At 37.4% G+C, this 15,156-nt stretch overlaps 1 protein-coding gene across 1 annotated transcript; it reads left to right on the top strand.

Annotated features, from left to right (window-relative positions):
* Window positions 1–4,141: 4,141 nt before the first annotated feature.
* LOC148032534 (putative methylesterase 11, chloroplastic) lies at window positions 4,142–8,853 on the top strand. Its single transcript, XM_087684119.1, has 4 exons — window positions 4,142–4,440; window positions 6,548–6,799; window positions 6,906–7,049; window positions 8,475–8,853. The coding sequence occupies exons 1-4, from the start codon at window positions 4,351–4,353 to the stop codon at window positions 8,751–8,753; spliced, it is 765 nt and encodes a 254-aa protein (XP_087540245.1). The 5' UTR covers window positions 4,142–4,350; the 3' UTR covers window positions 8,754–8,853.
* Window positions 8,854–15,156: the final 6,303 nt, after the last annotated feature.

Below are 15,156 nucleotides of genomic sequence, written 5' to 3'. Positions count from 1 at the left end.
AGGGAATTCACCATTCAGTGTGATGCGAGTGGGAGAGGAAGTGGTACAGTCTTGCTGCAAGAACATGGGGTCATAGCTTTTGAGAACCGAAAGCTCGCTGAAAATAAGAGGGTTATGAATGTCTATGATCAGGAAATGCTGGCCATCCTTCATGCCATCAAGAAATGGCATCATTATTTGTATGGCAGCCGGTTTAGAGTGAAAAGCGACCATAGAGTACTCAAGTACTTCTTATCTTAGTCAAATCTAACTCCAAAGCAGAGGAGATGGGTAGCCACCTTACAGAACTATGACTTTGACATCACCCATACTTGTGGGAAGGATAATGTAGTGGCAGATTCTCTCTCTAGGATATGGGCATGTAAAGTCTCTACTATCATGGAGTTACACAGTGATTGGATACATGAGCTTTAGGAGGATTACCTATTAGACGCTGATTTCAGAATGTATTTCAGAAATTACAGCAAGGACAATGTGTAAAAAACTCTTCGTATTAGCTGAAAAATGGGCTTTTATGGTATATTGGCTGAATTGCCATCCCTCATGCTTCCCCATTCAAGCAGAAAATCATATAGGAGATGCATTCAACCCCTATAGCTGGTCATTTGGGAGTCTTTAAGACCTATGACAAGATTGCTAAAATCTTTTACTGAAAGAGCATTTGGAGAGATGTGAAAGACTTTGTCTTGGGCTACATGCCTTGTCAGCAAAACAAGGACAGTACCTTAAAACCAGTTGGTTTACTTCAGCCATTGCCTATGCGTGAAGGCAAGTGGACACACATCACTATGGACTTCATTACCGGCCTACCGATGACCAAGAAAGGTTGGGACAACATCTATGTAGTTGTGAACAGACTCACAAAGGTAGCCCATTTCATCCCCACAAAGACTCAGTATAATGCTTCTCAAGTAGCCAGCCAATTCATGGAATCTGTTTTCAAATTACATGGCTTACCACAGGTCATTGTGCATGACTAAGATGCTAAGTTTATGAGTAACTTTTGGCGGGCAATTTTCATCTCTATGGGCACTCAGTTAGCCCCTTCCATTGCTTACCATCCACAGATAGATGGTCAGACAGAAAGGGTTAACAAATGGTTGGAAACTTACTTGAGGCATTTCTGTTATGATGTGAAGTATGCTTGGGATTCATGGTTACATTTGGTTGAGTTTGCCTATAATAACTCCACACATGCTAGCATTGTAGTTTCACCTTTTGAGGCCTTGTATGGATAGAAGGTGCCCCTTCCTGTGGTTATCTTCAATGATAAAATAAATCTATAAAGCAAGGAAGAATTGGATAGAATGCAAGCCTTACTTCAACAGTGCAAAGCTAACTTGAAGAGAGCTCAAGATCAAATGAAGCTTTATGCTAATGACAAAAGACGGGATGTCGAGTGCCAAGAAGGGGATTTGGTGCTCTTGAAAGTGCCTAAGTCTAGATATGCCTCCCTTAAAGACATGTCCAACAATAAGTTGGCACACAGGTTCTATGGACCATACCGAATTATCAAGAGAGTGGGAGACTTGGCATATAGATTGCCATTACCCCCATCTACGAAGATCCATAATGTCTTCCATGTGAGTCAGTTGAAGCCCTTCATTGGCTCAGCAGTGGACTATGTTGATGACCTCCCACTGATAAATGAAGAAGGCATCATTCAATATGTACCCGAAAATTTCATAGAACAAAGGGAAAAGAGGCTTCGCTCTTGCTCGATCATGGAATACTTGATTAAGTGGTAAGATTTACCACTCGAGGAAGCATCTTGGAGACCAGCTTTAGTTTTGGAAGAGTTTCCATACCTTTTACAAGCAGATTTGGTTGAAATCTAGCTAACTATGGCCCTTGATTTCTCCTAGACTAACTGCAGATAGCACTCTATTTTAAAGAAGATTTTATTCTGTACTACGGATAGTAATGCACACCATACATGGGATAAAAGCACTTCTCGAGAGCTCCGTTTTGATGTATAGCACACCCCATTTGAAGCCTCCCATAGAAAGTTATGACAAATTCACTACAGCAAGGTCCTGTAATAAACAGCTTACTGTTCACTGTCTGCAGCCCGCATTTACTCCACATATTTGGGTCAAAACTCATGTTTATAACTCCCCAATAAGGCCCATGTATCGTACATATCCCATGACCTATCATACACAATAATACCTCTTCATTCATCAGTATACCCTTGTAATAATGCAATAGAGTAGTACTCTGATCGGCCCCTCCCAGTTATCACACATGCCCAAATTGTTTTGGAGGGCAAAAACCTTCGGGTGGGGATGGAATGTAAGAGAGGGGGACTTAATAATGGGGAAATACTAGCTACATTGGCTGGTTTATAAGGTGAAAGAGACTTAATTTTTCATTATCAGATAATTAATATAAGTCTTCTTTCTCCTTCACCTTGCTCTCCAAGCTTCATGTCTTCTCTCTCTCTCTTCTTGTCTTTCTCTCTCCATTTCTAGTATTTCTCTCTCCTCGTACCTGTCTTTCTCTCTCTTCTGCTCTTCTTCTTCTTCTTCTTTGTAGTCTTCTCTCTCTTCTTTCTCTCTTGCAGTCCCTCTCCTTGACACATATAGTGGGGGTATTTACAAGTAGCTTGTGTATTCACCCTTTTCATGCCATATAAAAGGGGATGTCCCAATGTGTGACAAAAAAGTCAAACCCCAATAGCCCAAGTCTAATATAGAAATAAAATTTGAAATGTCATCGTCACCATACCTGCAAATCGCAAAGTAGGAGGAGCTTGCACGTGATAATACAAAACTATTGCTAGTTAGAGTTCAATGTAAAATAGCAATCATGTAATTCATGAGAGCATCATTCAATGGCATAAAAGATTGGGTGACTATCAATTGAATAAGTAAAATCATTTTAATGATTTAAGTAGCAATAAGAACTTCTCACCATTTAATCCAGACAACGATTTTCATTGCATGTGCCTATTCTACATGATGCTTGACATACATTTACTCTAAAGTTCATATCATGGATTTCGAAAATGTAATGTCAATATCTCAAACCTTTTCTATCAAATGATATGACTTTGAGTTGGCAACTTCTATCAAGAAACATAGCATTTAAGTAGACAATGGATATGTGAACTACATTTTCAAATGAGCTTTAGAACAATTGGCATCACGTATAACTCGCACAAGAACTATGAAATTGTGTTAATCATGACTAGAGAAAAAAGATTCTACAAACAAAAATAATTTGATGCTTGGAAGGACTCTTTGTCAATGTCAAACTTCCATGGAGCACAACCTTTCTTTTGGGTCTTTGTCACAATGATAGGACATCTATAGCCAAAGTCATCTAGGCTAATAAAGGCAAAGTGTCGATTAGTGATTGAATCGAAATCTCAACTTTTCTATTAAATGTGCCAACAACTAGTAGATGATATTGGACTTAGCATATCAAGAGAGATGATGTTAGCTTTGCAACCAACTAGTGTTTGAATTGTATGGTTAAATGAAATTTTCTTTTCAATCATTAGATTGTGTGGTTATAAGCACTTTTGCTTTTCATATGTTGTGTGCACATGTAGAGAACTTGTCTATTTAATGCTCTTACACCTACACATCGTTTCCTTTTCATGTAAAGCACTCCCATATTTACCTAAGCCTTTTGAGTAATCATACTTCTTAAACTCATAATAAGAACTTATTTTTACATTGGGGAGGAGCATAGCTCTTATTCACTGGCTCTCATTCTCTTTATTGAGTGTATAGCAATAGCTAATTTTTAGGTCATATTATAATTTAAAACTCTTTTGAGTTGGGATCAAACGTATGTTGTGCGGTAAGGCACCACACTCAAAGCCATGCGTCTTAAATTATGATGATTTGAGCAGAAGTTAAAGTTACTATATGTATATCCTCTACATCGAGTGCATTCAAAGCTTATTTATAAATATCATTATCTATGAATTTTTCCTGGATAAAACATAACCCCACGTGATGCACACATATATTCATGAGTAACTTACTCGAAGAATGAAGCTTTTCATGATCGATGGCAAAGTTTAGTGCGATTGTGGAAAAGCCGGCCTCTTCAATCAAAGAGTGAGAACTCATTAGAGAGAAATTTCACGGGTTGGTTGTAGCATTAAAGAGAGGAAGACACACACGAAAGAAATTTCTGATGGAGTAGCCGTGTGTACTGCTTATTTCATGTTGGAAGCTCGCGCGATATTGCACTGGGCATTGACTTGTGCAGTAGGTGTTACAAACACACACGCACGCACACACGACATATAACCGTGCCACGTTTCTAATAATCGGTGGATCTTACACTCTCTCGGTATTCAATAGCATCCGCAAAGCAGAACAGATCATCATGGCTAACTCCAGTCTCACGAATCGTCCATCCAGCTACTGCCGCCGCCCCTCCGTCGCCATTATTATCCTCCTCATCCATGTCGCCCTGGTGAGCTCATGAGATGACATTATAGCGCTAATTTGCTGCTTTTGCTCGCTCCATGACGACGATCAAAGTTAGTCCCAGATCATGTGCTTCTGTCGTAGTTTTCGCTCCTGAGAATTCCCGCCACTTGAACATGCAAAACGCTAGTTCGGTCACCGATGGAATATTATTCACCATGCGATAGTGAATCATTCAACTAATCGCGTGGTAGGAGTGCGTGTGCCCTATGGATTATTCACCTTGCGATAGTGAATCATTCAACTTGCGTGGTAGGAGTGGCCTGTGGAATAAGGTTGCATCTAGCATAGGAGACACAGGTCCCCTATTTGCAAGGGATATAAGTAATCTATCACATAAGCCCCAAGCCTTAAGGTTGAGTCTAGCTATAGCTAGCTAGCTCTCAAAAGATATCAACAATCCAAATCCTAAATAATCCAAGTTAACGATCCCAAGTCCCATGACCCCTTTATAAAGCAAGACCCCATAAGCTAGCCTCAGTGCCATGACCTAATCTACTAAAAAGTCCCTGAGCCTAAAATCTATTGAGTACATCATCATAGTTGGGAGAGCCATTCAATATCAATCCTAATGGCCCATCTTCTTCAAGGATGCAACCTTGTATGTGTTAATACTACAATGTATACCAATATCAATATAACGTACAAGGTGATCGCACATCAACCTTTTGAGAAGTCAAGAGCAAGCTTTGAAAGACACACAATTAAGATGCACGATAAATGTAGACATGCCACATCCTAAGGGCCACGAACTACCCCCATTAATTGGGATGAAACTCCCTAACAAAGATGGATCTATGGGTCCACTTTATTTTCCTCAGGCCTACTTTGTTTGGCATTGCTTCTCATCCCCTATTATAGACTTTTGCGAAATTCTTACTCTTAATCCTGTGAAGATTATTTAGTGGTGCATCAAGCCTAATAAGTGTAGCTATAATTGATCAATAATTTAAAGTTGACCACCTTTTAACCTAGTTTGATATTTATAAAAACTAGGAACTAATTGTATTGTGCCATTTGTGCATCTTCTTCCATATCCTTCTAATGCATGGACATTGTTAAAAGAGATAAGAAGAATCCTCTATTTCAACCTTGCATAAAGAGCAAGGTCCTAAAATAAGCATCAACATTCATGCCTACCATTATGGGAAACTTCAACATAACTAGACTCTAAAGAAACGTATTGAACTTACAAAAATATATGGCATTCTAAGTTTCTAAGGTTTATAATTTTGTAGTTGTTGCTTACATAGATAAGTTTCTTGTGCTTATCCAAATCATGTAAGAGTTTATGGACACATTGCCCACCTTGCCTAGGATTGAGCTTAATGTTCAATTCAATATCTTTGTTTACCATTTCATTAGCCAATAGGGATCTACTTGGGTAAGAATATAGTACCACTATATTATGGCATCATGTCAATTATTTCAAATAATTTATTGAAATAAAATTTCATATCTAGAAACTTTTTCTCAACATAAGAAAAAAAAACATATATAGGAAAATATTACCTAGCTAGAAACTTCTTCTCATAAGAAAAAATAGCCTATATAGGAAAATATTACTTATTTAGAAAAAAATTCTACACATGAGGAGAAAAAGCCTATATAGTGAATTTTTAAAACCCTAATCTATATGGGAAGAGAGCGCCCTTTTCGCTAGGTCCAAAAATCCCTAAATGTGTGTAATTTTGTTTAGTAAATTAGGTAGGAAAACTCTTTTTCCCTTATCTAAACACATTAGTCAAAAGCTCCTAGTGACTGATTAGTACAAGATAAGAACTAGCTTATACTCTAGTTATAATTATGATAAACCACACCAACAAGTTAGGGGTGAATGTGCATACTAATGAGACATGTTGTATCTAAGTTTGATGAGATGTGTGCATTTCTTCATAGGTTCTTATGACATGATGTAACCATCACCTTCCTCTTAAATTGAATTATAGAAAAAACTTTACATATTCCAGACATGTAGCATTGAATGTAAGTTGATTATGATTAGCTTATCTTCACAACTAGAATTTACATAGATACTTTGCATGCAACTAGTTTCTCATGTTTAGCCCTTGTATTTATGATTCTGAAAATAGGTACAAGTTGGTTTATCTCAAGATGGAGGAACAAGTAACCATTTTGTACTCATCCATGGTTTAAGCCACGGGGCATGGTGTTGGTACAAAACCATAACAATTTTACAAAGCAAGGGAAACAATGTGACTGCTTTAGATCTCACATCAAATGGCATCAACAAAGCAGTAGCAGACCAAGTGACTTCTGTAGCTCAATATGTGAAGCCTTTGACATACTTTTTACAAAACAACATTACAAATGTTGATGAGAAGGTTTGATTTGGTTGTCAATTTCCCAGTCACTTTAATTTGCTAGAGCCCATACATTACCTTTTGAATATACAAACACTTCTAATTTATTTAAATTCTAATATGTTAGGTTATTCTTGTTGGACATAGCTTGGGAGGAGGTGCCATCTCTTATGCAATGGAACATTTTCCAAATAAAATAGATAAAGCAATATTCCTTTCTGCCTTTATGCCAAGGAATGGGGAAAGCTATATACCCATACAAGATTTCGAGGTACTAGACATAAGACCCATGCTTTCTACAATGTGATAATTTATTTCATGTTTTATTGCATTTTATGACACTCATTTCATACATCAAGAACATCATGATTATCATAGCAATGCCTATGGTAATGAATTTAGATGTGCTTATGTTGCAAATATGTAAGCATGTCATGATGGAGTAGCCATGACTAATGAAAGCGTGATAGAAATTGTGAAGAAAATTTAAAAAAACTAAAAACATAATTACAATTTTTTTGATGATGATCATGGCCCTAATTCTTGTGGTGGAAATTATTATGGTGATAATTAGAATCAAGCATAGTCATTGTGTCATATTTTATTACCATTATTTTATTGTGTGCTCGCTTGATGTTTCTCTTGGAACTTCTTGAATTTTCTAGGCTTCACAACAATTAATCCAAAATAGAGTTTTCCTATTCAATTTCGCAAATGGTTCTTCATCCGAGCCAACATAAGTTTATATTAATCTTGCAAAAGCTGCACAATATTTTTATAATAAAAGCCCAATCGAGGTAAGAATTCACTATTTGGTGCTCTAGCAAAATCTTAGTGCATGCATAACTTGGTTAATCAAATAATTTAAATACAAATCTAAGTCAAGGTTATTATTCCTCTCATACCCCTTCTTTTTGCAACATACATTACAAGTAAATGTAAAACAAGCAATGCATGTTTTTTGTTCCATTTTGTAATAACTACCAACATCTATGTTGCCATGTAGATACATAATTAGATTTACCTACCATATAGTTTGTATGAAAAATCTCATAATGTAGATTATAAAAAAATGCAATGATTGTCTATAGTTGTGTTCCATGGTACGAAACTAAGTGGACTTGTTGTTCATTAATGTAGTCTGGATGCTCATTTGTGAATGTGTGCAAAAGCATGCAACCTTCCATATGCACATTGAGACGCCCATAAAAATGCAAGATTTACTAACAAATTATCCATATCTCCAACCTATTAAAGAGGAACAAAAAGGTAAAGTTAAATAAATTACGAAACATAATATAGTTATAGAGCATGGGTATATAGTAAAAAAATTCAACCACAAATTTGAATGCTTAGTCCTTCATATTTAAAGTCAATAGATCTTACTCTTAGGAATTTTGTGTAGTTAGAAAAAACAAAAATCTAACAAATACCCTATATTCTTGGTATTGAAAATCACTTTTGAGTAAAAGTAACTTACTAAGAACTTATTAATAACTTTTGTATTTTCTCAAGGAAATTATTTTAGGGTCTACATGACCTAGTCTCTAACAATGTTAGGCAAAGAGTGGGAATTTTATTTATGAACAACATTCAAACTAGTCTTTTATTTTGACAAATGCATATTAACCTCATCAACAAAAACTAGTTTATCTAAAAATAGAGTAACAATATAAATTATTGGTGTTTTTTGCAGGATATAAATCTTGCATTCACATTACTGAATCCCTCACCTTATGGACCACTCTTTGAGAACCTTACATTAACTCAGACTCGATATGGTCGTATTAAGCGATACTACATAAAGACAACCATGGACCGTGTAATTCCACCATCTCTACAAGCACAAATAGTGCAAGATAATCCCCCAAATAAAGTGTTCACTATTGAAGGTAGTGACCACTTGTCCTTTTTTTCTTATCCGGAAGTCCTTTCTAATATTCTCAATTCCATTGCCAAAAACCAAACCTTTTAAAAATAGTATAGTCATGCAAAATGTAAGAACCAAAATTTCAAAGATCCTTAATAGCTATGTTATCTAGGCTATAGATGATCATTGCCCTTGAAAGAAATCAAAACACTATTCTAATAAGCATAGAAGTTTCCATGACTACTCTTATGTAAGGGTCTCTATGCCTTCATGTGTTAACAATAATGGAGCTTAAATACATATCCAGCTTAAAATTGCAATAATTCCATGTTGTATTGGATTGCATCAACCTCTCTTATGAATAGAAGGAACCTTGCAAAGTATGATGAAGGACACACAAAGAGAAGCCATCAAAAGTGAAAAGTTATACATGGAAAATATGTGTACCATAGGGAGTACGAAAGAGATGCATGCGTATATAAGAAACCCACAGGTTTACTACAATAGAACGAATTCAAACAGATGGATGTTAAGATAAAAACTAAGAAACCCTTGTGATTTTTAGTTTGTAAATATGTGGATAAATGTTTTGTTGATCAAAGGTGGAGATTTAGAAATTTGAGAAATTTTTTGGGTGAATTTTAGAAAAAATAACATAAATTTTTGTCTATGTGGGCTATTTTCTGAGTTTTAAAGCCCATAAATTTAGGGTTGTGACCTTGAAAACCTCTAGAAAAATTCATTTGCCTAAAAATAGCCTCTAATTTTACCTTGGTGCAAAAATGAAAAATTTAACATCCTCCCTTATGCAAAGTTACATCAACACAATCCTCAAATCGGATATATCTCATTGTCGGGACCTACAATGGGCCCAATATTGGCTCTAAGGCACAAGCCCGGCCTTTACTACTCACCTGAAACCACCCCACATGGCCGTAGGACTGGGAGCATCTAAGAACTTTGAGTTCTTGAACATCTTGGTGTTGTATACCATGTAGAACACACATATGGAGCACCCCTTAGTTGATTGTTGCGGCTCCACTACAACTCTCCTACACCTTGGAGATTTGCCCCAAGATGTGCCATGAACACAAAACATATCTGAAAAAGGTCCACTCTTTTGATTAAATAATCAAGGAGATGATAGATAAGCCTCACCAAATAACTCAGAAGGAATCGAATATCTAGACTTATGGCTTGGGATACCTCACACTCTCAGCATCGGGTCATCACTAATACAAACACGTGCTATGCATCCAGGATATAATACCATGTGGTGCATCAATGCAAGTGTGAACATGATCATGGTACTCAAACAAATGTTCATTGAAAATCAGCAACGTGAAAGTGCGAAGACAATTCTTTTCATGATTTCCTTTTTTCTATAATAGTGCTTTGTTACTTAGGGCTAGCACCGAGCTTCCTCGTACTACTAGTCCCTTTAATTTTTTACAACCACAAACTCTATATAAAATGCAGCATAAAACATCAAAATTTAACGTAATTTATCACTCAACAACCCCTACTCCCTATCGTTTAAAAATTTTCTTGCGTTGATAGGTGTAGGCATTGATAGCTATAAAACCTTACTCCAACGAGGAGATAGGGCTGAACGAAGCCTTATGCTTCAACTTCATCATACGTCCACGCACATTAATATTCTTTTTTCTTATTTTTATGACGTGAAAATATTATTTTTTTCTATTTATTTATTAAAAAATGTAAACAATTACTGATTCAAGTGTAGAGTGATTACTCTTACACAAAAAGATTTTCTTAGTATGTTTCATTCCATAGAACGATGGATGCACACCAAAAACCCAAAAACCGCATATTCCCCTTAAACCATCTAGTCTCGGGTTTTGCATGTTTTGCATAAAATTATTATACGCATGATTTTTTATGATTCTTTCAATATGACTAATCAAAGAGAGGATTGGCAATTAAATCCAAGCATTACTAACCATTTCAACAAGAATCCATCATAAAACAATAAAATCTATCTTTTTCTCATAAAACTACTCATTATGATGTGCATTTTTGGATGTTGGAGGCCCTCTGATGCTCTTCTATAGCTGTTGATGATCCATCCAAATCTGATTCACTTCTCTGTCCACTTGTGCATAGTCATTTGACCAAAAACATGTATATGATTCCATCCCCCTCTCTTTTACATTGATCCATGAGAATAAACCATAAGAGGAGAGAGGAGAGGGGAGAGAGAAATACTAAAATCCGATGTTCTTGTATAATGCATCATTTCGAGCACTGTTTGTCATGATATAGAGCGAGGAATTGGAGCATCCTGCTACCTTGAGGATTCTTTCTTATGCTGATCATAAAAAAATGGCATTATTTTAAGCGTCGAAAAAAACGCCCCCTCCCATGTTTTCGTTAGTTGTGTCTTTTCATTTTACAAGCTTAAACTAACTTAAAGTTTTTGGTTTAAAAAACTGGTTCACTACTTTGTGTTCACACTCCAGTCCAAGTGGTTTTTTTGCTTTCGAAGGAGCAAACATGTTCGAAATCGAGATCCATCTGGACAAATGGCTTCATGACGTCGAAATCTAAAACTGGGCTACTGTGATGACCTTTTTGGCTCTCGGATCACATAGCTGCTTCATAACACGAAACCTTGAGGGGATGAAATGGGAGGTCAAGTAGACTCCAATCGATAAACTGAGACTTACCTTGGGTTCTTGGCATCGAACTCCATCCAAGAAAACTCTAGCCCATCTAACTGCAATCATTTCATTTTGCATGAACATTTGGTCTTTTACAGCCTTCCCAAGCTCTTTTTTGCCTTAAGAATAGCCTTTAAAATCTACTCTCATTGGCAACCATGGGATAGAGAGAATCAGCCCATTGAATCCCACAAACTAATCTGCACAAATAACAACCAAAGAAAGCATCAAGCTACCACAAAAAATATACACAACAAAGCATAAGAATAGCTCTCACCCTACCCCCAGCAAAACTAAGGCATGAAAATCCTGAAGGGATAGGCCCATCATAAACTGATAAAAAGCCAGAGTAAGTTGCTAAACCAATTGCTCCAACACAAACAGGCTAAAAGAACTATCAAAGAGGTCAAGAACTAAGCAGGAACTCCTAGGTGAGAACTCCTATAGCTTAGTCATCATAAATTTTCTTTTAACACACTTGCTTTCAAAGTTTCCATACTCAGGTGTCTAAAAAGGAGGGAGTTGAGAGTGACCCAAGAAGAATAGGGCCCATACATTACCTTTTGAATATACAACCACTTCTAATTTATTTAAATTCTAATATGTCCTGTTATTCTTGTTGGACATAGCTTGGGAGGAGGTGCCATCTCTTATGCAATGGAACATTTTCCAAATAAAATAAATAAAGCAATATTCCTTTCTGCATTTATGCCAAGGAATGGGGAAAGCTATATACCCATACAAGATTTCGAGGTACTAGACATAAGACCTATGCTTTCTACAATGTGAAAATTTATTTCATGTTTTATTGCATTTTATGACACTCATTTCATACATCAAGAATATCATGATTATCATAGGAATGGCTATGGTAATGAATTTAGATGTGCTTATGTTGCAAATATGTAGGCATGTCATGATGGAGTAGCCATGACTAATGAAAGCGTTGTCGAAGGGTTTTCGAAAGCAAAGTCGCGACCACAAAGGACCTTGACTAATTTCAGGATAGAAGATCAATCAAGCGAGTTCAGGTTATGCAGGACAACTTGTTCGTTCTCTAGGCTCCCACATCTAGCATACATGTCAACAAGAGCACCTCCAATGAAAAGATCCAACTCCAGACTACTTTCAAGAATATGATTGTAGATGTTTCTGTAGATACCTTGAATCATAAAATGATGGTGAGGTTAGCTACTGCTGGAGGCCTATATGTGGCTTTGGGAAAGGCTATGGCTGTTCCCTCACGACGTCGGAATGATGCTGTCACAGTGAGTCCAGTGGCAAAAGCTATTGCCTCTTCTCTTTCAATCCTCTTTCTTAACAACTTGCAACATGATGGTTCTGTTGGGTCCTCATCATCATCGTCTGAGTCTTCAATGTCAGTCAAGTGCAGATACCACTTTTGAAGCAACTAGTCAACTTTTGTGAACTTCTGCATCAAGTTCTGGTACCCCAATGGAAACAGAGACTAGAAAGATGGAAGTAGAGAGCTCTGAACACAAAGTAGGTGGATAGGCATGGCTTTTAGAGACTCTACGTAACTATGTCAGGCTGCTGGAATATCTCGTGACATCCTCCACCCTATTGGTTCCTTCTACTATGGCACAACTTTTAATTCAGCCTGTGAGTTTGAGTATCTGCATATGAGAAAATCCTGGTCTGCAATAGTTTGTCATTAGTGTAGTACACACCAGGCACTCTTGCGCTGCCAATCGTACATGGCTTTTTCTGCTTTTCTTCAATTCTCAAACCCTATATCTCCAAGATTTAATGGCCTCCTTGGTCAGCAGTGGAAAACACCCAATGCAATGTGAAGTTCCAGTATAGAACGTAGACCACGAGCTCTAGTGCTCTTTGCTAGTGCTTTTTGAGCCACTCTTCTCAATGTTGCCTCAGTGTAATGCCGCTTCACATTGTTCATGAAAAACAAATTTTTGTACTGTTTCACAAGGGCATTCTTGGGTTCAGTTAGAACCTGAACTAGCTGTTTTTTATCCAAAGCTGACAGACTAACTGGTACAGGGAATCTTCCAACAAATTCTGGTATTAATCCGTATGTGATAAGATCGCTACTCTCTACATATTACAAGAGATTTGACGTGATTGTCGCATTAGTCAAGCCATTAGTCCTCATATTTGCACGCACAGGTTTGCTGAAACTTCCAGTGTTCCGACTAATTCATCATCTAGTACTACATCATCTACTTTTTCCGCATGCACTTACCACATCAGGAACCTCCAAACATTGCTTCCATAAGAAGCTGTTCCAGTATAAATGCATGCACTAAAATTAGTCTTCAAAATTTTTTTAATTGAGCTTTCTTCTTCTGGAGACACCTACCACACGAGCAGGACCATCTTTTATAAAAAAGAAAAGCATTTCCAGTGAATTGGATTCAGTAGATTGAGTTGCCCTGCCTCCTCTGCTATCAGTGCCAGCCTAGCAGCATGGGCCAAAGCTTTTCCATAGAAATATGAAGAATTATTAGCAAGATTATCTATCATATCATCTTTCTCTTCTACTGGAGTTTCTTCTTGTTGCCCTTCTCTTGCAAATTCTTCCAATGCATAATCCTCATCATCTCTTTTCTTGAAAATCTTGATTCTTTTTCCTGCAATGGGCACTCTAAGCACTGTCCCATCCAATTCTGTCAGCTCATATGTTGGATTGTCAAAGACATGTTTGACAATGTACAGCCCAAACCATCTTTTCACCATCTTCCAAAGTGCAATATGCTGATTTTCAAGGCTACTATCAAAGACTAATATCCAATCTCTCTCTTCTATTGCTCTAGGCCGCAAGCGATGCCTGCTATCAAACATGTCCTTATTTCTTAGTCTAGCAACCTTCAACCTATCAATAGCTAGCTGAATATCCTCTGGTCTTCTCTCCAACTATCGGATCCGAAGAGCTAAGAGCTCCTCTCTCATCAAATCCTCTACCGAGGTAAAACTGACCAAGTCAAAGCACAAGAAGTCTCACTCGGCATAACCGATTTCTAACCATACATCAAATCTGCGGGCATATATCCTGTGGTAACACTGTGAGTCGTACGATCAGCCCACAAAGCAAATGGTAGAAGTCTCAGCCATTCTCCAATCCGTCCTCTACATGCTTTGGCTGATGCTTTCACTATCGACGGATGCCCTCTTTCACTCTTTCCATTTCCCTTTGGATTAATGCTGTGGTTAGAGCTAACTTGATTCTAGTTGAGAGAAAAACTCCCTAGCTTCATCTGCATCTATTTCACTACGATCTGTAGTGATCTTACCCACATAGCCATACCTGCAGAAAATTTCTTCCAATAAGAACTTACACACTGCACTAGTGGTCTTCGTTCTCAAAGGTCTACACTCAACATGATTGGTAAGATCCTCTCTAGCCAAAACAATATATCTCATCTGCCATAGACCCATAGGCATAGTAACCAAGTCAACTACCCACTTATAATGAATGCATAGCGGATAGGTCGGATGAAGCTCATCTCGATGACGCACTACGGAATACATCTGACAATCTCTACAAGTCTCTACAAAGTGAGAAACATCTCTGTACATGCCTTTCCACCAATATTTTTCCTTGATTTTCTCATAAGTAGCCCACACTCCTCTATGACCAGCCCAAGGACTCTCATGAAACTCTCTCATCACCTATAATTGGTTCTCTTTACCGCAGACAACCCGCAAGGGTAATCCACCTCTTTTCTTCGGGTGCTTCCAAAGAAATCTGTCCTTGAGAAAATAACCATAGGCTTTTCTTCTGATCTTCTTGAACTCTTCATCCGTCCATTCATCTCTTTTGCTTAATGTACTAAGGTACTTGC

The sequence above is a fragment of the Lygodium microphyllum genome, chromosome 8, assembly GCF_053477565.2.
Source record: "Lygodium microphyllum isolate KBCC chromosome 8, Lygodium_microphyllum_v1.1.10, whole genome shotgun sequence".
Lineage (NCBI taxonomy): Eukaryota > Viridiplantae > Streptophyta > Polypodiopsida > Schizaeales > Lygodiaceae > Lygodium > Lygodium microphyllum.
The sequence above is the reverse complement of the archived record's forward strand: the minus strand, read 5'-3'. Positions and strand labels throughout refer to the sequence as shown.